General features: G+C 47.8%; 1 protein-coding gene across 1 annotated transcript in view; it reads left to right on the forward strand.

Moving 5' to 3' along the window:
- Nucleotides 1-27,527, forward strand: part of drd3 (dopamine receptor D3) — a 64,245-nt gene that overhangs the window by 16,139 nt on the left and 20,579 nt on the right. The window contains exons 2-4 of the mRNA XM_086007382.1: nt 1,335-1,444; nt 13,609-13,745; nt 18,414-18,631. Coding sequence (XP_085863508.1) covers nt 1,335-1,444; nt 13,609-13,745; nt 18,414-18,631 — 465 coding nt within the window. The remainder of the gene's footprint in view (nt 1-1,334; nt 1,445-13,608; nt 13,746-18,413; nt 18,632-27,527) is intronic.

A 27,527-nucleotide genomic window follows, 5' to 3' on the forward strand; every position in this document is an offset into this window, starting at 1 on the left:
TTTGAATACCTCTTAATGTCTCTTCACTTCTCTTTTGTTCTCCCCCAGCCTGGCCTTTCAATCTATTTCATTTCCTGTGCCTTTCCAGTCTTGACAAACGGGTTTTCACCCGAAACGTTGACTCTATTTTCTCTCCACGGATGTTGCCTGGCCTGCTGAGTTTTTCCAGCATTTTCTGTTGTTACTCCTGAGTTTAAACTCTCATCCAAAAGGCAGCACCTCTGACACTGCAGCACTCCCTCAGGACTACACTAAAACGTTAACTTGGAGTCTAGGCTTCAAGTCCTGGAGTGGGCCATGAACCAACTTGAACCCATATTTGTTTCATATTATGACAATGTCGATGCGGTGAGCCTTGGCTCAGTGGGAGCATTTCTGTCTGTGAGCCAGCAGGTTATGGGCTCAAATGCCACTGCAGAAATTTCTTGAATGTGCACATGCAGACTGTAGACCATCATGGCGGAATGATGTTGTGTCTCACGCTGATCCACACTTAGATCGGGTCTGGGAATCAATAAGTCCCGAGGCTGTTGGGCACACAGAACTGGCTCTGTGCGTTTAGCTTGTAGCTGCAGGAGGCGCAGGATCTGATAGCAGCTCATGGCACTCACAAACATGGGGCTAGCTGATGCCATTAGGAGTTGGAAGGTCCCTTCCCTTATATTAAAAAGTGCATTCCGGCCTCTGAATACTGGATAGACATCCAGCGGGATACTTGCGTCCAATGGGAGTGGAGTGCCTCTCCCCTTCCCCCCCCGTGCCCCCCCCTCCCCCTCCCCCAGTCCAGCGAGCATGAGCCCAGAGTGCCTTGGCCTCTGAATAATGGGTTGACATCCAGCGGGATACTTGCGTCCAATAGGAGTGAAGTGACGACACCCCCACTCCCCCATCACAGCTAGCCAGTTCTCCTGGTAGGGAGTTATGAGTCAGGGCAATGAGTTGTCCACGTAAAAAGGGGCTTTGTTATAGAAACAACCCAGAGCACAATCTGCTGGATGTAAAAGCAGTGAAAGATATGGGTTGCCTCATGTTTCTAGGCACGGAAGAGAAGATGAAGAAGATGACTGTGTCGATGTCCTTCAATTATGCGGCCCAGTCTTTTGAAGACCATGCTTTTACATATTATTCACATATGACCAACTCCATTCGGGAAAGTCAGTACAGGAAATCTCTGTCACAGCAATTGAGTGTGGAAATATAAGCATGCCACGTGCTTATACCATTTTATTCACGTTTGTCATGCTTCCATTTCTCTTTAGATGCTTCTTTCCCAACTTTGTTATCTCACCAAAACTTATGTAAAGAAATTACGAAATGAACCTTGTTTCCCACAGGTGGTTGGGGATTGGAGGTTCAGTCGAACAAGCTGCAACGTTTTTGTGACACTGGATGTTATGATGTGCACAGCAAGTATTTTAAACCTTTGTGCTATCAGCATCGACAGGTAAGTCTGGACCTAATACATTTTAATGTATTTTAAATGTCGGGAATAGTACTAAGGATATTTTTCAACGTTAAAAATGATAATCCATTGTGGTGGATAACTTTTTCTTCAGTCCTGACGTAAAGTGCAAAGCTTGAGGTCCTGGACCGGAGAGTTCTGAACATCGTACGTAGATAACCATTGCTGAATATCTAAGAAGTGATCGTGACTAAACTTATTGGGGGCCTTAGGCAACGAGCAACCTCCAGAGTTGGCCTGCTTGACCTGAACCAATCGGGTTATTACAATATTTGTAATAATAATAATGAGCAATGCATCTGAATCATATAAGAAATGTTGAGAAATCGATCCAAAGCTGGTAATTTTAAGCACGCCAGTGAGCCACTGGAAACAGTGCCCCTAATCCAGAGCAAATTCCAGTGTTCAAACAATAATTAAGCTATCATTAGCAACACGGCGAGAGAGCCCCAGGTGGGCAGAGGAAACGCTTCAAGGACACCTGTAGTGTATGTACCCGTCTACCTTTAAGGAAACTATTGTATGTAACCGTTCACCTTTAAGAGAACTACTTTAGGGGTGGCACTACTTGTTGGCTTCTGTATACTGTAATACCGACAGTGACCACACCAGTATATAAGTGTTTTGGCAGGATTGCTGGGGCAGATTCGCCCTGACCTTCGAATAGTAAAGACCTGTTTGTTTGTTACTTCTGAAGTCTGTGTATTTATTAACTGCACAACCCACAGACTTTACAGTGGCGACGAGTCCGATCGTACCCTGCGGCAAGACTACCAAAGCAACGAAGAGCGTCGAAGAGAGGCAACCGCCCTCGTCGTGCTGCTGAAAGAAAACACGAGGCTGCAGCAGGAGGAAGGAGGAAGACTTTAGCAACAAAAGCTTCCATCAGCAACAGGCACTGACTACCCTTCTACCACGGTGCGGAGTGAGCCGATCAGCTGGAAACAAGGCGGCTGCGGAGACTGTGAGTAGGGGAAAGTGTAAGGAGTATCCGGAGGATAAGGGCAGAGCACTCAACCTCGGTCGAGGGGGAGCTGAGCCGGTCAGAAGTCGGGTCCAACGGCGTCGGGTGACAGCCGGACCGCGATCGGCGGGAAAAATCCGGGCAGCGGCCGAAGCCACGAAGCGCTGAAACCGAGCGTGTGGGAGAGGCAGAGCCGAGCAAAGGAGGCTGCGCGAGAGCCAGCCCAGCGGCTGAACTGTTCTCCGCCAATGGGGTACCCAGCGCCGGTAGAGCCGAGCGTGCGGGAGAGAGAGAGAGACAGAGCCGAACAAGGGGAGAGAGACTGCACGAGAACCAGCCCAGCGGCTGAACTGTCTCCATCAACGGGGTGTACCCAGCGCCGGTAGAGCCGTGCGGGCGGGAGGAAAATACAGAGCCGAGTAAGGGGAGCTGTGCGAGAGCCAGCCAGCGGCTGAACCTGTCCGCTGTGGGGAAAGCGTACCCCTTCCACCAGGAAGAAACGCGGGAAGCCGCCATTAGGCGGTGAAGACAGCAGAAGCGGGAAACCGCCATTGAAGTGGGCGGAGAGAGCGGGAAACCGCCATTTTCGCGGGAAAAGCCGCCATCTTAGAGGAAAAAAAAATACATAATAATTTAAAGAATTACTGGTGTTGTACCCAAAGAAAGGAAGATGCCTAAGTGTGGGGACATCAACAATTTTAATTCTGAGATAGAAGACTGGGCCACGTACGTGGAACGTATAGTGATACATTGTAAGGCGAACAAAATAGCTGAGGATGAAAAAGCTGTAACCTTACTTAACATGATGGGTGCGAAAACATTCGGGTTGTTGAAGCATCTTCTCTCACCAGCTAAACCGGCGGATCAGACTTTCGAAGAGATTGTGGTGGTGCTGAAGGACCACTTGAACCCCACACCGTTAATGCTGGCTGAACGATTCAAATTCCATACAAGAACACAGAAGAAAGACGAAAGCAACGCAGAATACTTGGTCGAACTGCGGCGGCTAGCGAAAGACTGCCAGTTCGGAGGGAACCTGACAGAGGCACTGCGGGACAAGTTCGTATGCGGATTGGCCAAAGAAGGGACGCAGAAGCGACTGCTGGAAGAGAACGACCTCACACTGGACAGGGCTGTCCTTATAGCTGCATCGCACGAAGCCGCAGCGAAGGGAACGGCGGAAATGCAGCTAAAGGCGGCGGCACTTGGGGTGGACCAAATTACCTCGAGCACAACAAAATGCTATCGTTGTGGGAAGACAACACACGACCAGAATCAATGCTGGTTTAAAAACCAAAATTGCAGGAAATGTGGAAAGATCGGGCACATAGCTAAGAGATGCCGGTCAAGAACGACGTACAACAATAATGAGTCACCACAAGAATGGTACAGAAAGGTACAAGAGGTGACTAGGAAGAGTCTGAAGGAACAGAAGTCGGACTCACACTCCAACTGCAAAGAACTGGACAGTCTGAGAATTCACAGTGTGAGTAATGAAGCTGACCGACAAACTATCTGGCTAACGCTACAGATTGAAAAGGTCCGAGTAAAAATGGAAGTAGACACCGGATCGGCGTTGACGGTCATGAATAAGCATAACTATAAAACGTTTTTCAAGCATATTCCACTACGGGATACGGAACTCGTACTGCAGACATACACGGGGCACAAAGTATTCCCCATCGGAAAGATAGAAGTCAAGGTGAGATACAAGGATAAAGATCACCACCGGTTGGATCTGTATGTGTTGCCTGAGGGAGGTCCACCACTTCTGGGACGGGAGTGGATCCGAAAAATAAAGATGGACTGGCATTCACTAAACACCATGACGGTGGATGCCGAAAAAGAGGATGTCAAACCGGAACGGTTGTCCAGAATATTGGACAAAGCTAAAGAGGTATTCCAGCCAGGACTGGGAAAGCTGCGAGGAATTAAAGCAAAGGTTAAGATTGCAGAACATGCAAGCCCAAAGTTTTTTAAGGCCAGATCGGTACCCTACGCAATACGACCAGCTGTGGAGGCAGAACTGGAAGAACTTGAACGATCAGGGGTTCTGTCAAAGGTGGACTGGAGTGAGTGGGCCACGCCCATTGTTCCCGTCATGAAGTCCTCACCAAGTAATAAGCCAGGGGGACCAGGGAAGGTCCGTATCTGCGGAGATTTCAAGATCACAGTGAATCCGGTGCTTCACACGGTTCAATACCCGCTTCCGCGGATTGAAGATATTTTTGCTTCGTTGGCTGGAGGGAAGCATTTCACGAAAATAGACCTGGCTCAGGCATATTTACAGATGGAGGTTGAGGAAGAGTCACGCCAGTACTTCACCATCAACACTCACAGAGGCTTGTACCGCTATAATAGATTGGTCTTTGGGGTAGCTTCGGCGCCAGCAATTTGGCAGAGGGCCATGGAGCAGGTGTTACAAGGAATTCCAGGCACGCAGTGCTACTTAGATGATATCTTAATCACGGGAAAAGATGAGGAAGAACACCTCACGAATTTGAAACTGGTACTCACCAGGTTGAAGGAGTATGGCCTTCGAATTAATCGCAAGAAGTGTGAGTTCTTCCAAAAACGGATCTCATACTGCGGTCATGTCATTGACCGAGAAGGACTGCATAAGTCACCTGAAAAGATAGAAGCGGTCGTGAAGGCCCCCGCCCCAGGGAACGTATCACAGTTAAGATCATTCTTGGGGTTGATTAATTACTATCACAAGTTTCTGCCAAATTTATCCACGGTGCTGCATCCGCTGAATGAGCTGTTGCGGAAAGAAACACCATGGAAGTGGAGTGATGAATGCAAAAAGGCTTTTCGCAGAAGCAAGGAGTTGATTACCTCGGAAGAAGTGTTGGCCCATTTCAACCCAGCACTACCTCTTCGTCTAGCTTGTGATGCTTCCCCGTACGGTATTGGGGCGGTACTTTCGCACAGGCTACCAAATGGTTCTGAAAGGCCAGTGGCATTCGCGTCCCGATCATTGACACCCGCGGAGCGAAATGATGCTCAAATAGATAGGGAGGCCCTCAGTCTTGTGTGGGGCGTGAAGAAATTCAACCACTACCTACAATGTAAAAAGTTCACATTGCTGACAGACCACCAGCCGTTGGTGTCCATATTCAACCCAAACAAGGCCGTCTCCACCATGACAGCACAAAGGTTACAAAGATGGTCCGTTTTACTGGGGGCACATCAATATGACATCGAATACAAAAAGTCTAAACAACACGGAAATGCTGATGGGTTATCACGCTTGCCATTGCCGGTGGTAGAAGAAGCGAGTAAAGTGGACCCAGTAGAGTTGTTCCACTCATCCATAGTGGAGTGTCTACCGATTACAAACTCAATGATTGAGAATGAGACAAGGAATGACCCGACTCTTTCACGAGTCTATGATTTAACGGTGGAGGGATGGCCAGCACAGAGCGAACCAACACTGCAAGCATTTGCACAGAGGAAAGAACAACTGTCAGTGTGTCGAGGAACCCTGATGTGTGGGTCGAGAGTGGTGATTCCACCCAAACTCCAAAAGAAAGTGCTAAAGGAGCTGCACGAAGGACATCTGGGTGGAGTAAAGATGAAGAATCTAGCAAGGGCGTTTGTGTGGTGGCCAGGCATTGACGGAGACATAGAGGAGATCACGAAGAACTGCCTAGGATGTCAGAGGGTTCAGAACGCGCCACCACAGGCCCCTCTGCATCCATGGGAGTGGCCCTCATCTCCTTGGCAAAGAGTACACATCGACTTTGCTGGTCCATTTATGGACTCGATGTTCCTAATAGCGGTGGATGCCCACTCCAAGTGGCCGGAAGTAATTAAGATGACCACCACAACGACGGAAAAAACCATCACAGTGTTACGGACTATGTTTGCTCGGAATGGCTTGCCGGAACAGATCTGTTCTGATAATGGACCGCAATTTGTGTCCGAAGAATTCAAGAAATTCTTAAAGAGCAATGGGGTTAAGCATTACACGTCAGCCCCATACCATCCCGCCTCCAATGGATTGGCTGAGAGGTTTGTCCAGACCTTCAAGAAGGCCGTAAAGGCCATGGGTAATGAAGACATAAGTCTACAACATAAGGTGGATAGCTTTTTGTTGGCATATCGGAATGCAACACATGCGGTCACGAATCAAACTCCCGCAATGATGTTTTGTAATAGACGCCTAAGATGCCGGCTGGATTTACTCAAACCAAACGTCAGAAGGGACGTAGAGAACCGGCAATTCCAGGGCATGAATGAAAGGCCCACTAGATCTTTCCAGATCGGTCAACGAGTTTTGGCCCGGGACTACCGTACAGAGAAATGGCAGCCTGGAACTATTGGAAAAAGGCTAGGGCCGTTGATGTACACCGTGGACATTGGGGACAATATCATAAGGCGCCATGTTGACCAGATCATAGGGTCCACCACAAATGGGCAACCGACTTCACCACCTTGCCCGGGTAATGTTGAGGCTGAGATACCCCGAACACCTACGTCCGATCTGGTAATACTGGAATCAGCTGAACCTGACGCTGGCTCTCAAGCCGAATCGACTTTGCCAGAAACACCGACTAACCCGCCTGGAATGACGACACCACTGCGGCGTTATCCGGACAGAATCCGGAAACCTCCGGAAAGACTGAATCTATGAACTGTCTGACATAAAGCTGTATATATGTTATAATGTTTGTTCACTATGGACTCCGTATGTTGAAACCTAAAAAGGGAGGATTGTAGTGTATGTACCCGTCTACCTTTAAGGAAACTATTGTATGTAACCGTTCACCTTTAAGAGAACTACTTTAGGTGTGGCACTACTTGTTTGGCTTCTGTATACTGTGATACCGACAGTGACCACACCAGTATATAAGTGTTGTGGCAGGATTGCTGGGGCAGATTCGCCCTGACCTTCGAATAGTAAAGACCTGTTTGTTTGTTACTTCTGAAGTCTGTGTATTTATTAACTGCACAACCCACAGACTTTACAACACCCTCAAAGCCTCCTTGAAAAAGTGCAACATCCCCACCGGCACCTGGGAATCCCTGGCCTAAGACCGCACAAAGTGGAGGAGAAGCATCCGGGAAGACGCCAAACACCTCGAGTCTCTTCGCCGGGAGCAAGTGGAAGCCAAGCGCAAACAGCGCAAGGAGCGCACGTCAACCCAAGCACTCCACATAATCATAATATCATAATCAACTTTATTGTCATTGTTAGTGCACAAGTGCAGTACAACGAAATGTAGGCTTGCGGCTCCCGAGAGTGTACATTTAGATTAAGACATTTAAACATTCAACATACATTTGGCTTGTAATACATTAACATAAACATAACCATAATAAAGTGCATTGGCAGATGTGCAGGCTTTAGAGTTTATTTGTGGAGTTCAGTAGGATGACAGCCCTGGGAAAGAAGCTGTTCCTAAATCTGGTCGTGCGGGTGCGAATGCATCTGTAGCGTCTCCCAGATGGCAGGAGGGCTAACAGACTGTGGCTGGGGTGGGTAGGGTCTTTGATGATGCACCGTGACCTCCGTAGACAGCGTTTCTGGTATATGTGCTCTATGGTCGGTAGCCGGGTGCCGGTAATGCGTTGGGCAGTTTTGACTACCCGCTGCAGGGCTTTCCACCCACCCGCCCCTTCAACCACCGTCTGCCCCACCTGTGACAGAGACTGTAGGTCCCACATTGGACTCATCAGTCACCCGAGAACTCATTTTTAGTGTGGAAGCAATTCATCCTCAGTTCCGAGGGCCTGCCTAAGAAGAAGAAGAAGCTATCATTTATTTTTGAGTTTCATATTCGATAGGAACACAAGAGTCGGCCATTCAGCCCCTCAAGCTGGTTCCGCCATTCAATTAGATCATGACTGATCTGCATCTTAACTCCATCTACTCACCTTGATTCCGTAACCCTTAATATCCTTGGCTAGCAAAAAATCTATCAGTCTCGGTTTTAAAATTAGCAATTGATCGAGCCTCAACAGCTTTTTGGGGGAGAGTGTTCCAGATCTCCACTGCACTTTCTGTGAAGAAGGGCTTCCTGACATCACACCTGAACGGCCTGGCTCTAAATTTAGATTCAAACACTTTAAGTGAATGTTATGTTTGGATGGGCTTAGTCACTGTGAGACAGCTTTGCAAATCTTATCATTCATAGTGTGAGCAACTCAACAATCTGCAGTATTACTCTGGGCGTATAGTCCTGAATTTTGCACTGCACTGCCAAACAATGCACTTTGAGGGGGTGGGGGTGGGGGAGTGGGGCAGGGGTTCCTAAATGGTATCAGTGGGTAAAAGAGTTTTCTGCTGAGTTACTGTTGAAAGGGTAAAGTCGGGTAATTGGAAGAGAGTCAGCGGAGTTACAAAAGAGAAAAGTCTGACTCCTCACCGATATGACGGGAGCCCTATCCCCAGCAGCACAGGATTCTATGGCCTGGATACTCTTCTGATTTACCAGCTGTTTTTGGGACAGTAAACAGATTAAAATGCATCGTAATAGCTGCTGCCTCAAATCCCCAAAAAACTGCACGGGCATTCTCCTCCCCAAAAAAACCTACCAGTTCCCTTTAAGGCCCGCCAGATGTTGCCTCCGCCAAATTTAAATAGGGTCAAGAGGGTGTGGCTAACTTCTCCACACCATTCCCCTCCATTTCTGCCCCAAATCGGCCCCAAGTAATTATTGTATCGCCACTATATCGATGGCATTAAGAGCTGAGGTAAATACCACACTGAGGAGGCCATTTTGTGTGCTGCTAACTTGTGGTAAACCACTGTATTGTATATTGCCACCTCTGGGTGGCGCTGTGTATGGAGGCATGCCTCAGCTGACTCCACCCACCACTGTGTGGGTTTCGTTCAGACTTGTTCAGTCACTCACGAAGAAGCATGGTCTCTTCTTAGCTAATAAAAGCCTTATTCATCTCTTCTTTCGACTCATCATCTCTTCTTCGACTCATCACCTTTTATGAAGTAATTGATAAGCGTATCAATTTTATTAGCTAAAAGTTAAATGGCGACACCTGAGGAGCAACAACAGCAACGGATACAGCAGACATTGCTGAGAGCCCTCAGACCACCACGCCTGGACCTCGACCCTCAAGATGTGGGTGCATCAGCCAAGTTTGAACACTGGCTGAGCTGCTTTGAATCCTTCCTCGCAATCTCACAGGTTACAGAGGAGGATCACAAACTGAAAATTTTGACCGCCCAGGTGAGCCATCAAGTATATATGCTAATCCGGGACTCTAATACGTACGTGGCGGCCCTCGAGCTACTAAAAGGGCAATATACGCGCCCAGTGAACACAATTTACGCCCGACACCTCTTGGGATCCCGCAGGCAGCAACCGGGAGAATCGGTAGGGGCATTTGCACGGGCGCTACTGGCACTCTGCAGAGACTGCGATTGTAAAGCGGTAACGGCTGTGGAGCACGCGCAGGGACTCGCCTGTGATGCCTTCGTCAGGGGCCTCCAGTCAGACCACACCCGGCAGAGACTGCTAGAAAGCAAGGAACCCGACCTGAAGACGGCCATTGCCCTTGCGCTCTCGTTAGAGGAGGCCCACCGAAACCTCGAGGCATACCCCCGTAACGGCGCCGAGACATGGCAATCGAAACCGTGGGACACGGGACCGCCGCCCCCGGCACCAACCGCTGCAGCGACCCAACCGAGACAGCAGCCTCCGGTAAGAACTGCTTCGATGCCCAGTAACCAGGCCCAAAAATGCTATTTCTGTGGCCAGTTAAAACATCCCAGAGCGCACTGCCCAGCTAAGACAGCTACCTGCTCGGGCTGCGGGAAGAAAGGCCATTACGCTAACGCCTGCAAGGGGAAGCCAGCCAGCAGCGCAGCGTGCGGGCCGTGGGAGCAGCCATCTTATCCGCCATTTTGTGTACCCCCGGCCGCATGGCATCCGCCGCCATCGTATCCAACGCACTCAACCGCCATTTCGTCACCGGAACCGACCACCGTCTCGGCGGATGACTATAGTGACTCACTAAGCCACATACTGGCCTCCGTGACGCTGGATCAAGGCCACCCTCACCATCTATCCAGCTCCATGATGGATATCGCGGTAAACGGCCGCGCCACCAGTTGCCTGATCGACAGCGGGAGCACAGAGAGTTTCGTCCACCCCGACACGGTACGTAGCCACTCCCTCACGATTCTGCCAACGCACCATCGCATTTCTATGGCGTCCAAGTCCCAGTCAATGGACATCAGCGGCTACTGTGTGGTGACCCTGTCAGTAGGGGGCACTGAATATCAAAAATTTAAACTGCTAGTCCTGCCCCGTCTTTGCGCTGCCGTCCTGCTAGGGTTGGATTTTCAGTGCCACCTTAAGAGTGTCACACTAGCATACGGTGGACCCCTCCCCCCACTCACAGTCTGCAACCAACAACTTTTAAATCGCCCGCTGCAAACCACCTGCAGCCTTTCCACATTAAAAGTCCCCCCCCCTCCCCTGTTCGCTAACCTCACCCGCGACTGTAAACCCATCGCTACCAAAAGCAGGCGGTACAGTGCCGGGGACAGAGCTTTTATCAGCTCTGAGGTGGAGCGGCTCTTGAAGGAGGGCATTATCGAAGGTAGCACTAGCCCCTGGCGAGCCCAGGTTGTAGTCGTTAAAACCACTGCAAAACGCCACATGGTAATCGACTACAGCCAAACCATAAACCGGTACACCCAGCTGGACGCGTACCCCCTCCCTCGCATATCTGATATGGTCAATCAGATTGCGCAATACAAAGTATTCTCCACCATCGACCTTAAGTCAGCGTACCACCAGCTGCCCATCCGCCATGAGGACCGCCAGTATACTGCCTTCGAGGCAAACGGCCGCCTCTACCACTTCCTTAGGGTCCCCTTCGGCGTCACCAACGGGGTTTCGGTCTTCCAAAGGGAGATGGACTGAATGGTTGACCAGAACGCGCTGCGGGCAACCTTCCCCTATTTGGATAACGTCACCATCTGCGGCCACGACCAGCAGGACCACGACGTTAATCTAGCAAATTTCCTCCGTACGGCCCAACGGCTGAACCTAACGTACAATAAGGAAAAATGTATGTTTCACACCAAGCGCCTGGCCATCCTCGGCTGCGTGGTGGAGAACGGAGTCATCGGGCCCGACCCCGACAGAATGCGCCCCCTAATGGAGCTACCCCTTCCCCACTGCCAAAAAGCACTGAAGAGATGCCTGGGGTTTTTCTCCTACTACGCCCAGTGGGTGCCCCTCTATGCAGACAAAGCCAGGCCCCTCATCAAAGCCACCTCCTTCCCCCTGACACCAGAGGCGTGTGCAGCCTTCACTCTTATCAAGAACGATATCGCGAAGGCCGCAATGCACGCGGTGGATGAGTCCATCCCCTTCCAAGTGGAGAGCGATGCCTCCGACTTCGCCCTAGCCGCGACCCTTAACCAGGCGGGCAGACCCGTGGCCTTTTTCTCAAGGACCCTCCAGGGCCCCGAGACGAGACACTCCTCCGTCGAAAAGGAGGCCCAGGCTATTGTAGAAGCGGTGCGTCACTGGAGGCATTACCTGGCCGGGAAACGATTTACCCTGCTCACTGACCAGCGTTCAGTAGCTTTTATGTTTAATAATAAGCAGAGGGGTAAAATCAAGAACGACAAGATCTTGAGGTGGAGAATCGAACTCTCCACCTACAATTATGATATCTTGTATCGGCCAGGGAAACTCAATGAGCCCCCAGATGCCCTATCACGTGGTACATGCGCCAACGCGCAGAGTGATAGGCTGCAGTCCCTCCACAATGACCTCTGCCACCCGGGGGTCACCAGGTTTTTCCATTTTATCAAATTCCGTAACCTGCCCTACTCCATCGAGGAGGTCAGGACCATGACCAAGAGCTGCCAAATCTGCGCCGAGTGCAAACCGCACTTCTATAGGCCGGACAGAGCAAGCCTGATCAAGGCCACCCGCCCCTTCGAACGCCTGAGCGTCGATTTTAAAGGGCCCCTCCCCTCCGCTGACCGCAATGTGTACTTCCTCAACATAGTTGATGAGTACTCCCGTTTCCCCTTTGCCATCCCTTGCCCAGACATGACCAGTACCACGGTCATCAAGTGTCTGAATGACATCTTCGCTCTGTTCGGGTTCCCCAGCTATATACATAGCGACAGGGGCTCATCGTTCATGAGCGACGAACTTCGGCAGTACCTGCTAACAAGAGGTATCGCCACGAGCAGGACCACCAGTTACAACCCCCGGGGGAACGGCCAGGTGGAAAGGGAGAACGCGACGGTTTGGAAGGCAGTCCTCTTAGCACTAAAATCTAAGGGCCTTCCGACCTCCCGCTGGCAGGAGGTCCTCCCTGCAGCGCTTCACTCCATTCGGTCACTGCTTTGTACTGCCACTAATGCGACCCCTCATGAGAAAATGTTCGTTTTCCCCCGGAAGTCTACATCGGGAACCTCGCTACCGGCATGGTTGACTTCTCCTGGGCCCGTCCTACTGCGGAGGCACGTGAGGACGCATAAAACGGACCCCCTGGTCGAGCGGGTGCACCTCCTACACGCCAACCCCCAGTATGCCTGGGTGACATACCCAGACGGGCGGGAGGACACGGTCTCCATACGAGATCTCGCACCCTCGGGTACCCCTGAATTACCACCGTTATCCCCCTTACCACCGTTATCCCCCTTACCACTGTTATCCCCCACCACCCCTCCCAACCCAACCCCTGCAGACGGCATGCCAAAGCCCCAGGAATCTTCGCCAACCACCCAGACACCAGACCCGACGTCGGATGCTGCAACACCACCGCCGCCACCACGACGATCAGGACGTCAGACAAGGCCTCCTGATAGACTTAACTTGTAGTACCCTTCACCCCGCCGGACTTCACATTAAACAAGGGGTGAATGTGGTAAACCACTGTATTGTATATTGCCACCTCTGGGTGGCGCTGTGTATGGAGGCATGCCTCAGCTGACTCCACCCACCACTGTGTGGGTTTCGTTCAGACTTGTTCAGTCACTCACGAAGAAGCATGGTCTCTTCTTAGCTAATAAAAGCCTTATTCATCTCTTCTTTCGACTCATCATCTCTTCTTCGACTCATCACCTTTTATGAAGTAATTGATAAGCGTATCATAACTGAAGGTTTGTGTGTCTTTGCCTGGCATAGCAATCATTTTAGTATTTTGGCAGTAAAATCTTGTTTTCTCTTGGTTTAAGGTACACGGCTGTAGTGATGCCAATCCAATATAACACAAATTACAGCTCCAGGAGACGGGTGACTGTAATGATCACTGCTGTGTGGATATTGTCGTTTGCAGTGTCTTGTCCTCTCTTGTTTGGTTTCAATACAACAGGTAACAAAAAAAAATCTTACAAAATAATCTTTTCACATTTAGCAAACAATAATGATTAAAGGGTCCTCAGTTCAGATATTCGATTCAGTTTGATCAATACTACTCGTAACTCAAGACACAAACCAAGCCACAGGCTAACATTTAGCAAGGCCTAGATCATAATAATGAAGTGCCCACTGGTGAAGTGATTAGATTGTACACATTAGGCACGGGACTGTCCACATACCAGTACTGAAGCAAAAGACTATCATGCCTCTTTATTTAATCAATGGAAACACTTAAGCCTGGAAATTAGTCTCGTCGATGGTAACTGATGAATACTTAATGAACATTCCTTTATCTGCTATTTCAGTGGAGGTGAGGTGTTAGCCAATTTTAAATAAACATGTTCAATCCTGTATTATAATAGCAGACAAAAGGATTTCATAGGAACATCGGCAAGTTATTTTTAGGGTTTGTTTTCTTTCAGCTTAACAGATACAAAACTTCTGTAGTTTAATGTGAAAAGTAAAATTTGGCATAATGTTCACATTGCAAAAACAAATCTTTCAACCTCCTGTGTTCTCTGCAGTAGGAAGGGCAGACTAAGCCAGATAAATAGTTCTACTGTTTGCAGGTATGCAGGATGAGTCCTTTGTAGGATTTTCTTTAATGGAAATTTTTTTTAAAAAGTTTACTAGTTGATTTATAATTCTCAGTAAATAAGATCGTGGTGATGGGGGTTTGGGGGGGGAGTAGTAGAACCAGCAATAGAGGTAGCAGCAGCCATCCTATGCCAATTGGCGCGTGGCTCAGGTAACAATCCAGAGATTACATAGAAGATAGGAGCAGGAGTAGGCCATTCGGCCCCTCGAGCCCGCTCTGCCATTTAATGAGATCATGGCTGATCATCCAAATTCAGTACCCTGTCCCTGCTTTCTCCCCATATCCCTTGATCCCTTTAGCTTCAAGAAATATATCCAACTCCTTCTTGAATATATTTTATGAATTGGCCTCAACTGCCCTGTGTGGTAGAGAATTCCACAGGTTCACCACTCTTTGGGTGAAGAAATTCCTCCTCATCTCAGTCCTAAATGGCTTACCTCTTATCCTTAGACTGTGACCCCTGCTTCTGGACTCTCCCGCCATCGGGAACATTCTCCCTGCATCTAGTCTGTCTAGCCCTGTTAGAATTTTATAAGTTTCAATGAGATCCCCTCTCATTCTTCTAAACTCCAGCGAATATAAGCCCAATCGACCCAATCTCTCCTCGTATGTCATTCCTGCCATCCCAGGTATCAGTCTGGTGAATCTTCTTGCACTCTATCCACACCCTGCTCATTGCAGCCTTGAATCTCGGCCTGGAGAGACCTGTACATCAAATCTGCTGGAAAGAACAATGGAGAGACCCAGGGAAAGAGCTCAGAGTGCAGCCCCCCATAGTCTCTTCTAAATCGATGCAAGGAAGATCAAATCAAAATCAACCTGCAAAGTGCTGCTCAGTACCCAAAACTCCTTCACACAGCGTTGAATCTCTCCAGAAGTCTCTCTCTCTCAGAATGCGTGGTGCAAAAATGTCACCGACAAAAAAAGGCAGGAAGCGGTCGCCTTTAAATAGCGCTTCCCCAGTCCCTTTCTGACAGCATAACGCTCCCCTCAACCTGTCGTTGCAGGCGGTAAGGCAGGGGGCGCCACTCAATATCCGGTCCGGGGCGCTAATGGGGCGTTGCACACTCGAATGATGTCAAGATCTGCGAGCGCAGGAGATCGGGCGGTATTGTTTAGCGCCGCCGCAAAATGTCCGGTCAATTTCGCGAGAGGCGCAGATTTCGCCACGCCCGGGCGCTAGTTGCTTTGCGCCCCACTTGGCGCCCTCTTAAAGTGCTAATGGAAGGCGCAACCAACCGAATTTTTCCCCTAAATGTTTTATAGAACCTTTTTTTTTGGATATGGTAAGGTTAAACTGAGGTCCCATCTGCCCATTCTGGTTTCTCAGGTGGCTGCTAGAGATCCCAGGCACTGTTTGAAGAGCAGGGAGTCCTCTGGTGCCCAAGCCAATATTCATCCCTTGACCAGTATCACCAAAAGGACAGGTTAACTGGTCACTTATCTCATGGCTCTTTGTGAGTCATGGCCGGTGCAAAATGGCTGCTGTATGTGGCTATGTGACCCCAGTCATTGTTCTTTAAAAGGAATTAATTGTATAAAGGGCTTGAGACATGTTGACATAAGATGCTATATGGATACAAGTATTATTATTTATCTATATTTGATCGGGTTGCTAAATTCCTATTTCTTCACCCAGAGAGTGGTGAACCTGTGGAATTCTCTACCAAACAAGGCAGTAGAGGCCAATTCATTAAATATATTCAAGAAGGAGTTAGATATATTTCTTAAGGCTAAAGGGATCAAGGGATATGGGGAGAAGGCAGGGACAGGGGACTGAATTTGGATGATCAGCCATGATCTCATTGAATGGCGGAGCAGGCTCGAGGGGCCGAATGGCCTACTCCTGCTCCTATCACCTATGTTTCTATGTGCATAGGTCTGCTTAAAAACATGCAATAACAAACACTTTCATGTACTTTCTGGCTGTGACACTTGGATTAACATATCTATAATGTGGTCAGATCAATCTTAGCATAGATTGTAACAGAATTTTACAGCATAGGAGCAGACCATTCGGGCCAACAGGTATATGCCGGATTCATGCTCCACACGACTCAATGCTTACATTCCTGGCTTTTAGCATTTACTGTGGTTACAGCATGGGTTGGCACTTTGATTCTGTGCCAGGAAATATCTGCACCACATAAAATATAACTAGCAACATAAAGAATAGTTTGCCTGGCTTTGAATACCAAATAAAACATTTAGGAAAGCAAATGGTATGTTGGCCTTTATTACAAGAGGATTTGAGTATAAGAGTAAAGGGAGGGAAATTTCAGTTGTTTGCACCTCCTGTTAGCGCCTTAAGAGGGTGCTAATGGGCCGCAAAGCAACTAGCGCCCGGGCGCGGCGATGTTTGCGCCGCTCGCGAAATTAACTAGACATTTTGCAGCGGCACTAAACACTACCGCCACGATCTCCTGCGCCGGCAGATTGTGACGTCAGTCGAGTGCGCAACGCCCCATTAGTGCCCCGGATCAGATATTGAGTGGCGCCCCCTGCCTTACCGCCTGCCACTAGCAACGACAGGTTGAGGGGAGCGTTTTGCTGTCAGGAAGGGAGTGGGGGAGCGCTATTTAAAGGCGACCGCTTCCTGCCTTTTTTTGTCGGTGACATTTTTGCACCACGCATTCAGAGAGAGAGAGAGACTTCTGGAGAGATTCAACGCTGTGTGAAGGAGTTTTGGGTACTGAGCAGCACTTTGCAGGTTTATTTTGATTTGCCCTTCCTAGTATCGATTTAGAAGAGACTATAGGGGCTGCACTCTGAGCTCTTTCCCTGAGTCTCTCCATTGTTCTTTCCAGCAGATTTGATGTACAGGTCTCTCCAGGCCAAGATACAAGGCTGCAATGAGCAGGTTGTGGATGGAGTGCAAAATCAACCCTCCCCTTTAAGATAAAAACAGAAAAATGCTGGAGAAACTCAGCAGGTCAAGCAGCATCTGAGAAGAGAGAAACAGAGTTAGCGTTTCAGGTCGATGACCTTTCGTCAGAACTCCCCTTTAAGAATTGGCTGGCACCAGTGTGTCAGTGTTCCATTGCTGACTGACATCACAAGTGCTTCGCTCTGAGGCAGCGCCTCACTCCTCGGTCTTTGCGCCTTAAGACAGTTGTGAAGCGTCTGATTTAGCGCTCCAATCACCTCCAGGGACGATAAAAGCCAAGTTTGCCGTCGGAGGCGATAATTAGCGCCAGGCGCTAAACTTTGCGCATGGCCGATAATGGCGTCCCAAACGGGGCAATACTGAATTTTTCCCCCAAGACGTCTTACTGCAATTATATCGGGCCCTGGTGAGACCACACCTGGAGTATTGTGTACAGTTTTGGTCTCCTTGCCTAAGGAAGGATATACTTGCCACAGAGAGAGTGCAACGAAGGTTCACCAGACTGGTTCCTGGGATGGGGGGATTGTCCTATGAGGAGAGATTGAGTAGACTAGACCTATATTATCTAGAGTTTAGAAGAATGAGAGGTGATCTCATTGAAACTTACAAAATTCTTACAGGACTTGACAGGGTAGATGCAGGGAGGTAGTTTCCCCCGGCTGGGAAGTCTTGAACCAGGGGTCACAGTCTCAGAATAAGGGGTCGGCCATTTAGGACTGAGATGAGGAGAAATTTCTTCACTCAGATGGTGAATCTTTGGAATTCTCTACCCCAGAGGGCTGTGGAGACTCAGTCATTGAGTATATTCAAGACAGGGATCGATAGATTTTTGAATATTAAGGGAATCAAGGGATATGCGGATAGTGCGGGAAAGTGGAGATGAGGAAGAAGATCAGCCATGATCTTATTGAATGGCGGAGCAGGCTCGAAGGGCCGAATGGCCGACTCCTGCTCCTATTTCTTATGTTCTTATGATCCTATAAAGCAAAAATTGTCCAGTTTTGGGTAATAACTTTATTATTGCATTGTCATTCATTGTATTTCACTAACTTCAGTAGATAGGTCCGTGCTACATTAGAAAATAACATTTAATGACTGAATGAAACTTCTGACCTTCTGCCATTATTATTTTGCAGATGACCCTGGGTTATGTTCCATATCCAATCCAGATTTTGTTGTGTATTCGTCCATCGTATCCTTCTACTTGCCATTTTTTATTACACTGCTGGTTTATATACGTATTTACATTGTACTCAAAAAGAGAAGGAAACGCATCGCCTCAAGACAAAACAGCATTATTGCGACGACAGAGAGTGTCATACAGACCCAGGTAGTTCAGGTGAAAGGAGCTTTGAATTAAATTGTGGATACTGTTCTTTGCGTTCTTTAGCATCTGAGGCTAGACATGGGCACTCAGCATTTTCTCAATGATTATGGAGTTGGCGCAGATGATCACTGGAATTGTTCTTCATTCCCAGCTGAAGAAGCTGCATAGTGAGGAGTGTCAAATTGGAGGACAAAGTTGCAACTACCTGGCAACAGCTATGGGTAACTGTCTTCCCAGGATCTGGATCAGCAGAGCTGTACCATCCACTGTAAGGACCCTGTGACGTAATAAAACTCACTACGCACTTGGTTCGAGTATAAAGCATGGAGGTCTAGTTATCTTTCACTAGTTCCTGTTTACACAATGTCCTGGGCAAGCTGGGCCCACGCCCGAGTATTTAACTCCTTGGACGGCACCGCCAGCTGGCCGTCCAGTGTTATTTCATGAGTCTTTCTTCATGGATCATAAGATTCATAACAGCCTGCTGCTACCATGCACCATAGGGCTGGGACAGCCAGTGACAGTAGCGGTCAGCTGTGGCCTCAAGCCTCCTCCGCCTCCATGTAGGCAGTTCTGGTCACTGTGGTGTATGTAACCTGTTCCACCTTAAGAGAACTACCTTAAGAGATGTACTACTTTCTCTTGGCTGCTGTATACTGTAATGCCAGTGGTGACCACACCGGTATATAAACGTTGTGTAGGGATATGCTGGGCAGTTCAGCCCTGACCTCCGAATAGTAAAGACCTGTTAAAGTTATTCTTGTGGTCTGTGTCCAGTGATTTATAATAAGCATAACTGGGACACACAGACTTAACAGTCACCACATTACAGGAAAGATGTGATTGCACTAGAGAGGGTACAGAGGAGATTTACAAGGATGTTGCCGGGATTAGAGAATCTTAGCTATGAGGAAAGACTGGCTAGGCTGGGTTTGTTTTCCTTGGAACAGAGGAGGCTGAGGGGAGACCTTATTGAGGTGTATAAAATTATGAGGGGCCTAGATAAAGTGGATAGAAAGGACCAATTTCCATTAGCAGAGGGGTCAAAAACCAGGGGCACAGATTTAAAGTAACTGGTGGAAGGTTTAGAGGGGATTTGAGTGGAAATTTCTTCACCCAGAGGGTTGTGGGGGTCTGGAACTCACTGCCTGAAAGGGTGGTAGAGGCAGGAACCCTAACCACATTTAAAAAGTACTTGGATGTGCACTTGGGATGCTGTAACCTGCAGGGCTACGGACCAAGAGCTGGGAAGTGGGATTAGGCTGGATAGCTGTTTGTTGGCCGGCGCGGACACGATGGGCCGAAATGGCCTCCTTCCGTGCTGTAACTTTCTATGATTCCATGATTACGGGGATGCTGCAATGAAGCGGCAAACAGCAGCACCTCATGTGAGTACCACCTCGACATCAGCAGCCATCAGACGGGGGAGTCGGGTCTGGGTTGGACCATCACTTACACATAGGGCTTCCTTTACTTTCATGTTTGTCTGTCACTTCTTAAACTCCTGCTCCTTCATCCTTGGCAATGGCTGCTAATGGGTTGAGCTGCCTTTTGAACCTTTCTGATGAATTTTAGAATTGCTTGTCAACCTATTGCGACAGTCCCCTTGATTGTCGCCATCCCTTTATATTTCGCTTACACACATATTTATGCTCCCATAACTAGTATGCTTCCTACACCTGCCCAAACTGGACCTGGATCTGTAAATAATTATGCAAATGTACTGACCCAGGGTCACAGAACGCAAAAGAAAGTTTTTGGGGTTGCTGCTGTCTAAAGAAGTTGATGTTGAGAAAGGAATACATCCATTGGTATAGTGACTTATTACACTTCAGAAATGACTCAAAGTGGATCATACGCAATTCATCACAAACAACAATGAGATGAATGACCAGTTAATCAGCTTTTGGTGAAGGTTGAGGGAGGAATGTTTCCCAGAACACCAAGAGAACTCCCCAATCTTCTTTGAATAGTGTCACGGAATCGCAATGTCGACCGGATGCATCAGAAGATGTAGATGGGACCTTGATTTAACATCTGACCTGAAGAACTTTGCCTCCAACAATGCAGCGCTGCCACATACTGCACTGAAGTATCAGCCTAGTTTCTGTGCTCAAGTCCTGAAGTAGAATTTAAACCCATGGGGGGAAAAGTTGGGTTGCTTTGCACCTCCCATTAGAACGGGACGCAAAGCAACTAGCGCCCAGGCGCGGCGCTGCCCACGCCTCCCGCGAAATTCAGCGGGAGGTTAGCGGCGGCACCAGCGCCACGATATGGACTCGCAGCGCCTCAAGAGGGATGTGGGGTGTTTCCAGTAGCGCCCCGCTTCCCTCTTGGGGCACGACCACTCAATTTCCAGCGCTGGGGCGCTAATTTTTCCTGGGCGCTCGAAGTTAGCACCCCAAATGGGGAGCTACTCAAATTTTAGACCATAACCTTTCGACTCAAAGATGAGAGTGCTACTAATTGAGTCAAACTGACACAATAGTAGAGACAGGCAAAGAAGAACATGGGTCAATGATATGATTGAATGGGCAGGTGTAAGTTTAGGAACTGATAAAAAAAAATCCATTTGCGCAGGGATAGAAAAGTATGGAGTGCATAAAATGTCAACCCCCAAAGTGGGAGAATGGTAAAGAGAGAAGGCGAGGGAGAGAGGCAGACAGGGAGAAAGAGGAGAGAATCAGCAACTTGGAATTAACAGGATAAACCAGACAAATATACAAAGGGCAAATAAGTTGATTGAGGAGGGCTATAATCTACTTGGACTTTCAGAAGATCCCACGTGTGAGGTTTACAACAAAGATTAAGGTTCACAGAATTCATGGCAAATAGAACCCGTCACAAGACAATTAATTAAATTGAATTGCCCCGGAAATTAGCCTCTTCTAAACTTAGTTCCATAACAATGGTTAATTCTAAGTATTAAGGGCATTGTAAAGCAGGAGTTAGTAAAGTTCATGTGAAAACTGAAAACTAAAGATTTGAGTTGTTCTGTAAAGGCCAGGGAACGTTATACGCGCCCTTTCAATATATCTTCTGAATCAACAATTTCACGCACAGTGCACACTTTGTTTATCCAAGGTTACAAAATGCTATGTTGGACCGAATGCTCAGAGAGGAAGTGCCACCTCTGTAACTGGTCTTGTTAGACATGTTGCAGTGCTTAAGCACAGAGAAGTATACAAAATCTCCATCAGGAACAATAATGTGATTGTATTTGATTCTACAAACTTATTATTTTTAAGGTCAGCTTCTTTAAGGAAGAGATTTCTTCTTAACATAGAAACATAGAAGATAGGAGCAGGAGTAGGCCATTCGGCCCCTCGAACCTGCTCCGCCATTCAACGAGATCATGGCTGGTCATCCAAATTCAGTACTGCAGGAATGTCTAGTTCCTATCCAAAGACTGAGGTCCACTCAGGCGATCAAACAAAACAAAGTTTAATGGAAACTAACAGGTTTAAACAAGTAACTACAGGAGAACATCGAGTGTAGGTCTGCTCAGTTCGGAGGCTCCACGAGGACTGCTAGGGCGGTCCCGTGGTTGACGTCATCACGTTCTTCCCGACAGTGGGGGATCACGTGATGAACGGCGTGACGTCATCGCGTTTACCCGCGCTGTTAAAGTAATCACGCTCTGTACAAGTAAACAGTGTAAATAAAGGTACAGACTCAGGCTGTAGCTAACATGTTGTTAAAGGGAATTATATACAAACGATCTGAGTCCCTTAGTGGCTCCGCCACAGTACCCTGTCCCTGCTTTCTCTCCATATCCCTTGATCCCTTTAGCCTTAAGAAATATATCTAACTCCTTCTTGAATATATTTAATGAAATGGCCTCAACTGCCTTCTGTGGTAGAGAATTCCACAGGTTCACCACTCTCTGGGTGAAGAAATTCCTCCTCATCTCAGTCCTAAATGGCTTATCCCTTATCCTTACACTGTGACCCCTGGTTCTGGACTCCCTGACCATCGGGAACATCCTTCCTGCATCTAGTCTGTCCAGTCCTGTTAGAATTTTATAAGTTTCAATGAGATCCCCTCTCATTCTTCTAAACTCCAGTGAATAAAAGCCTAATCGACCCAATCACTCCTCATATGTCATTCCTGCCATCCCAGGTATCAGTCTGGTGAATCTTCGCTGCACTCTCTCCATGACAAGAACATCCTTCCTCAGATAAGGCAAACAAAACTGCACACAATACTCAAGGTGTGGTCTCACCAAGGCCCTGTACAACTGCAGCAAGACATCCTTGCTCCTGTACTCGAATCCTCTCGCTATGAAGGCCAACATACCATTTGCCTTCTTAACCGCCTGCTGCACCTGCATGCTTACCTTCAGCGACTGGTGCACAAGGACACCTAGGTCTCATTGCAGTTCCCCTTCTCCCAATCTATTGCTGTTCAGATAATAATCTGCCTTCCTGTTTTTGCCACCAAAGTGGATAACCTCGCATTTATCCACATTATACTGCATCTGCCATGCATCTGCCCAATCACCCAACCTGTCCAAATCATATTGGAGTTTCTCGGCATCCTCCTCACAGCACACACGCCCACCCAGCTTTGTGTCGTCTGCAAACTTGGCGATATTACATCTAGTTCCCTCGTCTAGATCATTAATATATATTGTGAATAGTTGGGGTCCTAGCACCGATCCCTGCGGTACCCCACTAGTCACTGCCTGCCACTCGGAAAAAGACTTGTTTATTCCAACTCTTTGCTTCCTGTCTGCCAACCAGTTCTCTATCCAAGACAGTACCTTCTCCCCAATCCCGTGTGCTTTAACTTTGCATGCTAATCTCTTATGCGGGACCTTATCGAAAGCCTTCTGAAAGTCCAAATACACCACATCCACTGGTTCTCCCTTATCTATTCTACCAGTTACATCCTCAAAAAATTTCAGTAGATTAGTCAAGCACGATTTACCTTTTGTAAATCCATGTTGACTTTGTCCGATCCTGTCACTGTTTTCCAAGTGCTCTGCTATTACATCTTTTATAATGGACTCTAGCATTTCCCCCACTACAGATGTCAGGCTTACCGGTCTATAATTCCCCATTTTCTCTCTACCACCTTTTTTAAATAGTGGGGTTACATTTGCTACCCTCCAATCCATGGGAACTGTGCCAGAATCTATAGAATTTTGGAAGATGACCAGCAATGCATCTACTATTTCTAGGGCCACTTCCTTAAGTACCCTAGGATGTAGATCATCAGGCCCTGGGGATTTATCGGCCTTCAATCCCATCAATTTCCCTAACACCATTTCCCTACAAATACTGATTTCATTCAGTTTCTCCCTCTCTTTAGACCCTATGGGCTGGATTTTGTCAATGGGGACGTGATGGAGGCGAGACTCCCACTTTTTGGGGTGTAGTCCCACCTCCATCGATTTGTAGCCAACCACGTGCTTTTCCCTTGATTGACCTTGTTAAGCCCGCCCAGTGGGCTCAGCAGGCCAATTAAGGGACACCCGGTTACAGGTGACGTCAGGGATTGACATTTCATCTGTCAAGAGCTTTTGACAGATGAAATATCCGTGTTTGACAGCTCTGTGAAGCTGTCAAACACTGACAATCTGACTTCTAACTTGAGTCCTTCTCCACAGACTCAGTTAGAAATCTCTCCAGAACAGAAAGCAGAATGCTGCAACTTTTGACAGCTCGCAGCCATTCTGCTTTCTGTGCCGGTGAGATAAGGGACTCCCGAGACCTGAAGGAAGGAAGCCTGCATTAGTAAGTAAAGGTAAGTAGAACTTATTTAAACACTTTACACACACCAAACACACTTACCTCTGCACTCATGCACCCATCATTCACCTGAACACCGGACATCTCGACCCCTCCAAGCCCTTCAGCCCGACGGTCCGCCTCGCTAACTTGGCGTGGTTTGGAGCCGTCGGATAGCCCACACTTCAGGGCTAAAAATAGGGATGAGGCCAAAAACTGCCTGTTAACTACCTGTTAACAGGCAGTTAATTGGCACTAATCCCCTTCCCGCCTCAGGGAGGTGGCTCCCAGCACAGGTCGGGTACCCGCCTCCTGGGAAACGGGCATGGAGGTGGGGCGGGAAGGGTTCGTGCCCCCTGATTCTGCAATTTTCCCCCCACTCCCGCCTCCAAACCCGCCTCCACGGGGCTTGGAAATTCGAGCCCTATGTTCCCCGACATCTCTGGGAGGTTATTTGTGTCCTCCTTTGTGAAGACAGAACCAAAGTATGTATTTAATTGGTCAGCCATTTCTTTGTTCCCCATTATAAATTCCCCTGATTCTGACTGCAAAGGACCTACGCTTGACTTCACTAATCTTTTTCTCTTTACATATCTATAGAAGCTTTTACAGTCAGTTTTTATGTTCCCTGAAAGCTTACTCTCATACTCTATTTTCCCCCTCTTAATTAATCCTTTTGTCCTCCTTTGCTGAATCCTAAACTACTCCCAATCCTCAGGTTTGCTGCTTTTTCTGGCCAATTTATATGTCCTCTCCTTGGATCTTATGCTATCCCTAATTTCCCTTGGTAGCCATGGTTGTGCCACATTTTTTGTTTTATTTTTTATGCCAGACAGGGATGAACAAATTCTGTAGTTCATCCATGCGATCTTTAAATGTTTGCCATTTCCTATCCACCATCAACCCTTTAAGTATCGTTCCCCAATCCATCCTAGCCAACTTGCGCCTCATACCAACGTAGTTTCCTTTATTTAAATTCAGGACCATAGTCTCTGAGTCAACTACTTCACTCTCCATCTTAATGAAGAATTCTATCATATTATGATCGCTCATCCCCAAGGGGCCTCGCACATCAAGATTGCTAATCAATCCTTTCTCATTACAAAGTACCCAGTCTAAGATGGCCTGATCTCTAGTTGGTTCCTCAACATATTGGTCCAGGAAACCATCCTGTATACACTCTAGGAATTCCTCCTCCACAGTATTCTTACTAATTTGGTTAGCCCAATCTATATGTAGATTAAAGTCACCCATGATAACTGCTGTGCTCTTATTGCACGCATCTCTAATTTCCCGTTTAATGCCATCCCAACCTCAGCATTACTGTTTGGGGGTCTGTATACAACTCCCACTAACGTTTTCTGCCCCTTGGTATTTCTCAGCTCTACCCATACAGATTCCACATCATCAGAGCTAATATCCTTCCTTACTATTGTGTTAATCTCCTCTTTAACCAGCAATGCTACCCCACCTCCTTTTCCAGTTTTGAAGAATGGTTTCAACCCGAAACGTCAACTCAAATTTCTCTCCACGGATGTTGCCTGACCTGCTGAGTTTTTCCAGCATTCTCTGTTGTTATTTTGGATTTCCAGCATCTGCAGTATTTTGCTATCCTTTTCCTTTTTGCCTGTCCTTCCTGAATATTGAATACCCCTGGATGTTGAATTCCCAGACTTGGTCATCTTGGAGCCATATCGCCGTAATCACAATTATATCATACCTGTTTACATCTATTTGCGCAGCTAATTCATCCACCTTATTACAAATGCTTCTTGCATTAAGACATAAAGCCTTCATGCTAGTTTTTTTAACACTCTTAGTCCTTTTAGAATTATTTGCTGTGGCCTTGTTTGATTTACACCCTTGATTTCTCTGCCTTCCACTTTTGCTTTTCTCCTTCCTGTCTTTTGCTTCTATCCGTGCTTCCCTATCCTCTGTCTCCCTGCACAGGTTCCCAACCACCTTCCATTTTAGTTTAAACCCTCCCCCAGAGCACTAGGACATCGGTCCCGGCCCTGCCCAGGTGCAAACCGTCCAGTTTGTACTGGTCCCACCTCCCCCAGAACCGGTTCCAATGTCCCAGGAATTTGAATCCCTCCCCCTTGCTCCATTCCTCTAGCCACATATTCATCTGAAATATCCTTCTATTTCTACTCTGACTAGCACGTGGCACTGGTAGCAATCCTGAGATTACTACCTTTGAGGTCCTATTTTTTAATTTCCCTCCTAACTCCCTATATTCTGCTTTTAGGACCTCATCCCGTTTTTTACCTATATGCACCACGACAGCTGGCTGCTCACCCTCCCCCTCCAGAATGCCCTGCAGCCGCTCCAAGACATCCTTGACCCTTGCACCAGGGAGGCAACATACCATCTTGGAGACTTGTTTGCGGCCACAGAAGCACCTATCTATTCCCCTTACAATAAAATCCCCTATCACTATAGCTCTCCCATTCTTTTTCCTCCCGTCCTGTGCAGCAGAACCACCCATGGTGTCAGGAAGCTACTACTGCCTTCCCCCGATAAGCCATCTCCCCCAACAATATCCAAAGCGGTATACCTGTTTGAGAGGGGGGTGGCCACAGGGGACACCTGCGCTACCTGCCTGTGCCTACTACTCTGCCTGGCGGTCACCTATTCTCTTTCTGCCTGTACAGCCTTTACCTGTGGTGTGACTAACTCCTTAAATGTGCTATCCACAATGTCCTCAGCATCGCAAATGCTCCAGTATGTATCCATTCGCAGCTCCAGCACCACAATGGGGTCTGCCAGTAGCTGCAGCTGGATATACTTCCCGCACACATGGTCATCAAGGACACAGGAGGTGTCCCTGATTTCCCACATAGTGCAGGAGGAGCATGCCACGGAGCCGAGCTGTGCTGCCATTACTTACCCTTTAATTAATTCAAATTAAATTAAATCAAATCAATACCACCAATTGCACTACAATTAAATGGTATACTCAAGGGCCCTTGTTTACTAGCACTCCCCGCTACACAACAGAGACCTTGGAAACTATAAACCACAAAAATTAAGTTTGGAAAAAAGCGAGAAAGAGAGAAATACTCACCAACCAATCACTTACCTGCTTTCTGGTGATGTCACACTTCGATTACTTTTTACTTCTTTGCACTCACCGGCCCGACTCACCTTTGAAATCTCCCGAGGTTTGGCGCTCTCCAGCCGCT

Source organism: Somniosus microcephalus, chromosome 14 (assembly GCF_052327205.1).
Source record: "Somniosus microcephalus isolate GS21.2 chromosome 14, FLI_Smic_1.0, whole genome shotgun sequence".
Lineage (NCBI taxonomy): Eukaryota > Metazoa > Chordata > Chondrichthyes > Squaliformes > Somniosidae > Somniosus > Somniosus microcephalus.